This window comes from Lathyrus oleraceus, unplaced genomic scaffold, assembly GCF_024323335.1.
Source record: "Lathyrus oleraceus cultivar Zhongwan6 unplaced genomic scaffold, CAAS_Psat_ZW6_1.0 chrUn1229, whole genome shotgun sequence".
NCBI lineage: Eukaryota > Viridiplantae > Streptophyta > Magnoliopsida > Fabales > Fabaceae > Lathyrus > Lathyrus oleraceus.
In genome coordinates this window covers 1-5,138 of record NW_026113619.1, presented here as the reverse complement: position 1 = coordinate 5,138, position 5,138 = coordinate 1, and the positions used below count along the sequence as shown (strand labels likewise).

Here is a 5,138-nt window from a genome sequence, read left to right as displayed (position 1 = left end):
GTTAATAATAAAAAAAGTACTATAATTCAGAAGCTTATTATTTTATGGTAAGATTGTGAAGAGTTACAGATTCTTATAGACCAACAGCATCTTGACACGTAGCTTAATCTACTTGTAAGCCAATAGATAGTCGACATGTACTGTTTTTATTCCATTTCTTCGTTGTCCTTTCTTTCACCTTATTGCAGGTGTGTGGATTAGACTCAGTAACATTATTGGAATATGAAATTGAATTGCACGGTCTTATATCATATCAAATCAAAAATGGATATCTGAATTCGGGGGAAAACTTGACAAAGACATTATTATTAGGGTGAATAAGGAACTAGCGGAAATAGATAAGGAACTAGCGGAAACAGATAAGGAAGTAGGGAAAACATATCTTGTAGCATTATTCTGGGATGAAGATTAAATTCATCAACAACGAGGGTATGTTGCAGGGTGCTTTAGAGAAATAGAATTCAAATAAGATTCTAGGCTATATTTCCAAAAAGACTTACTGGATACGACCGGTAAAGGAAAAAATGGAAGTATAGCTGACTCAATCCGATTAATTTTTGAACTTGAACATATTTTTTAGGAGTAACAATTTGAAGTTCAAAATGTAAGGAAACCCTATTTTCTTCCAATATATAAATTCGGAATTCAATTGAATTTCTAAGGAGTTAAAAATATGAAAGTGGCGGCCTCTGTTCGTAAAATTTGTGAAAAATGTCGATTGATCCGTAGGCGAGGTCGACTTCTAGTAATTTGTTCCAATCCAAAACATAAACAAAGACAAGGATAATATTCAAAGAAAAAAGGGCTTTCTATTAATAAGATTTTGTATTTGAATAGAATTCAAATACAAAATCTTATTAATATTCCATTTTCTTAAATACTTAATAATTCGAATCTAGTCTATAGTTATAAGTATTCTAATAACATAGAATTGCTTATTGCTTGATATTTTAAAAAAGGTATTCTATATGAATCGAATTATCGAATAAATATAGAATAACTAGATAGAAAATAGTAAAGAATCCTTTTTGAGAGGAAATGGATATATCCATATATTTCGGACTTATATTTTTTTTCAAATAAAAAAAATGGCAAAATCTATACCAAAAATTGGTTCACGGAAAACTGGACGTATTGGTTCGCGTAAGCATCCTCGTAAAATACCAAAGGGGGTTATTTATATTCAAGCTAGTTTCAACAATACCATTGTGACTGTTACAGATGTACGAGGTCGGGTGATTTCTTGGTCCTCCGCCGGTTCATGTGGATTCAAGGGTACACGAAGGGGGACACCATTTGCCGCTCAAACCGCAGCGGGAAATGCTATTCAAACAGTAGTCGAGCAAGGCATGCAACGAGCAGAAGTAAGGATAAAGGGTCCGGGTCTAGGAAGAGATGCGGCATTAAGAGCTATTTATAGAAGTGGGATACTATTAAAGGTTATACGGGATGTAACCCCTCTGCCACATAATGGATGTCGGGCTCCTAAAAAAAGACGTGTGTAAAACTAACAATAAACATTAAAGAAAAATATTTCAAGAGAAATAAACAATTAAATCAAGAGTTTCATAAAAATATATTACTATGATTCGAGAAAAACTAAAAGTATCGACTCAGACACTACAGTGGAAGTGTGTTGAATCAAGGGTAGACAGTAAGCGTCTTTATTATGGACGCTTTATTCTGTCTCCACTTATGAAAGGTCAAGCAGATACAATAGGCATTACAATGCGAAGAATTTTGCTCGGAGAAATAGAGGGAACATGTATCACACGTGCAAAATCTGAGAAAATACCACATGAATATTCTACCATAGTAGGTATTCAAGAATCAATACATGAAATTTTAATGAATTTGAAAGAAATTGTATTGAGAAGTAATCTGTATGGAACTCGGGAGGCGTCTATTTGTTTCAAAGGTCCTGGATATGTAACTGCTCAAGACATCATTTTACCACCTTCGGTGGAAGTCATTGATAATACACAACATATAGCTAACCTAACAGAACCTATTAATTTGTGTATTGAATTACAAATTGAGAGAAAGCGGGGATATCGTATAAAAACACTAAACAACATTCAAGATGGAAGTTATACTATAGATGCTGTATTCATGCCTGTTAGAAATGCAAATCATAGTATCCATTCTTATGTGAATGGAAATCAAAAACAAGAGATACTATTTCTGGAAATATGGACAAATGGAAGTTTAACTCCTAAGGAAGCACTTTATGAAGCCTCCCGGAATTTGATTGATTTATTTATTCCTTTTTTACATGCAGAAGAAGAAAACTTAAATTTTGAAAACAATCAACACAAAATGACTTTGCCCCTTTTTACTTTTCATGATCATGATAGATTCGTTAAGGATAAACTAAGGAAAAATCAAAAAGAAATTACATTGAAATCCATTTTTATTGACCAATTAGAATTGCCTCCCCGGATCTATAATTGTCTTAAAAAGTCCAATATACATACAGTATTGGAACTTTTGAATAAGAGTCAAGAAGACCTTATGAAAATTGAACATTTTCGAGTAGAAGATTTAAAATTTATATTAAACATTTTACAAATCGAAAATCATTTTGTATAAATTTTAAATACATTGGATTTTTTTGAATCTTTAGCACAAATAAATCTATTCAGAATAGGTCTCAAATGAAATAGATGTATCTAGGGATTAGTCATTTCAAAGTGAATTTTCCCTAGATACACAATACACCTGTCATGATATTTTATTTCACAATAGAATCAATTTAAAAAAGACCTAACGTTAGGGATTTTTCAATAGGTAATGTTGCTCCAATACCCAACCAAAGAGCCACGACGGTACCAATCAAAAAGACAGTTGTTGCTACTGGACGCCGAAATGGGTTTTGGAACTTATTAACATTCTCCAAAAAGGGTACTGTTAATAATCCCGCGGGTACTGAAACCATTAAAAGAACGCCCAATAATTTATTGGGTACGGTACGAAGTATTTGAAATACGGGAAAAAAATACCATTCGGGTAATATTTCCAAAGGAGTTGCAAACGGATCCGCGGGTTCCCCAATCATTGATGGTTCGAGAACCGCTAAGCCCACGTTACAGGCAATAGTCCCCAGAATCACTACTGGAAAAATATATAAAAGATCGTTAGGCCATGCGGGTTCGCCATAATAATTATGACCCATCCCTTTGGCCAATTTAGCTCTTAATACAGGATCAGTCAAGTCAGGTTTTTTTGTTATTGGGATAGGTGAATTCTTATAGATGCATCCTCCGAAAGAACCGGACATGATAATTTTTCATCATCCGGCTCGAGCACGAATCAAACGAACTGAATGCAGACATAGAAATTCTTTCTATGTTAGTCACTCATATATCATGATTCTATGTAATAATATGTAATAAAATGGATTGAATTCTTTTTTTTTTTGAAATTACAACTATCCATTGCAAATGCAAAAAATTCAGTTCGTATTTTTAAGTAAATGCTTTTCACCCAAGTAAGTTTTCAAAAAAAAAAGTTCTTTCTGGGTGATCTCAAACCTTTCGCCTGTTATACCTCAAAAAAAGAATTTCGGAATTTTTGACATAGAAAGGATTTACTTGTTACTAATATAATACAACCCCCCTTTTTCTTTAGATCTACTTGTTTAACTCCGATAGTATCATAAATTGAGTCAATGCATAGGAAATGAATGCATTTCCATACTATTAAGTTTAATGAAATACATATGACATAATCTAGATTATATCATCTTACTTATTTTACTGGATATTACGGAGCCTGTTCATGCAGGATATGATCGAGTCTGATCATAGAAAAGATTATCTTCAAGCGAACCGGACTATCCTCTGTAGAGGACTGGCGCGGTGGTTGGAACAAAGACACATTTAATTGTGAATTCAAATGTGGCAGATAAGATTAAGTCATATATCTGCATGGCCCAATCAATAGTTCAAGTCACACACTCCCATAATCCATTCTTTTTTCCGAGAGTTCCCTTCAACTATTCGTGTATGTCAAATAAAGAATCCAATTGATTTTGTTAAGTTGAAGGGAAATATCCAAATACATGTCTTATTCAAAAAAAATAATGCATATTTGTAGCAATGAAATACTATGACTCCTCCCCAAAATGATTGATTACAAATATCTATGATTCATATTCTCTATAAAGGACCAGAAATTCCTTGCTTACGTATCATTGGAAAGTGCATTAACATGAATACGGCAGTAAGAAGAGGTAATACAAAAGTATGTAAACTATAAAAACGAGTCAAGGTAGATTGTCCCACACTAGCGCTGCCGCGCAATAACTCTACCACCGAGGATCCTATTACAGGAATAGCGTCGGGTACACCTGTTACAATTTTGACTGCCCAATAACCGATTTGGTCCCAAGGTAAAGAATAACCAGTTACACCGAAGGATGCAGTCAATACACCCAAAACTACACCTGTAACCCAAGTCAATTCACGAGGTTTTTTAAAACCACCAGTGAGATACACGCGAAATACGTGCAAGATCATCATTAAGACCATCATACTTGCTGACCATCGATGAACTGATCGGATTAACCAACCAAAGTTAGCCTCAGTCATTATATATTGAACAGAAGCAAAAGCCTCCGTAACGGTTGGACGATAATAAAAAGTCATAGCAAAACCCGTCGCTACTTGCACTAAAAAACAAGTAAGTGTAATTCCTCCTAAACAATAAAATATATTGACATGAGGAGGGACATATTTACTAGTTATATCATCGGCAATGGCCTGAATCTCAAGACGTTCTTCGAACCAATCATAGACTTTATTGAGATAGGTAAACCAGGGGACCCCCCTTAGAACCGTATATGAAAATTTCATCTCGTACGGCTCAAACAAAAAGACTCAAATACTCGTTATTTGGAAAAGAGATATGTGTAATAGAAAGTTTTACACTTCTTAACTTAATCCTATGATTCCAGTCTTTTTTGAAGATAAAAAAAAAATAGAAATCCAAAAAATATTCTTAGTGTTTATAATGCCAAAATTTCAAGTCGGCTCACTCGTCTTTTCTCTTGATCCTTACCGGCCTCGTGAATCTTCTATTATTTTACTTCATTTTTTTTGTATTGTGTCTGTAATAAGATTTTACTGCTGTTTTTT

General features: G+C 33.9%; 2 protein-coding genes across 2 annotated transcripts; one reads left to right on the top strand and one right to left on the bottom strand.

The window, feature by feature from the left end:
- The first annotated feature begins 262 nt into the window (after positions 1-262).
- Positions 263-2,592, top strand: LOC127115139 (DNA-directed RNA polymerase subunit alpha-like). Its single transcript, XM_051046762.1, has 2 exons — positions 263-1,497; positions 1,595-2,592. Exons 1-2 carry the CDS (start codon positions 1,089-1,091, stop codon positions 2,590-2,592), a joined length of 1,407 nt encoding a protein of 468 aa, XP_050902719.1. The 5' UTR covers positions 263-1,088.
- A 163-nt stretch (positions 2,593-2,755) lies between these two features.
- LOC127115140 (cytochrome b6) lies at positions 2,756-5,099 on the bottom strand. The gene is made up of 2 exons (XM_051046763.1): positions 4,172-5,099; positions 2,756-3,261 (listed from the first exon to the last, which is right to left on the bottom strand). Exons 1-2 carry the CDS (start codon positions 4,854-4,856, stop codon positions 2,756-2,758), a joined length of 1,191 nt encoding a protein of 396 aa, XP_050902720.1. The 5' UTR covers positions 4,857-5,099.
- Between the last annotated feature and the right edge of the window lie 39 nt (positions 5,100-5,138).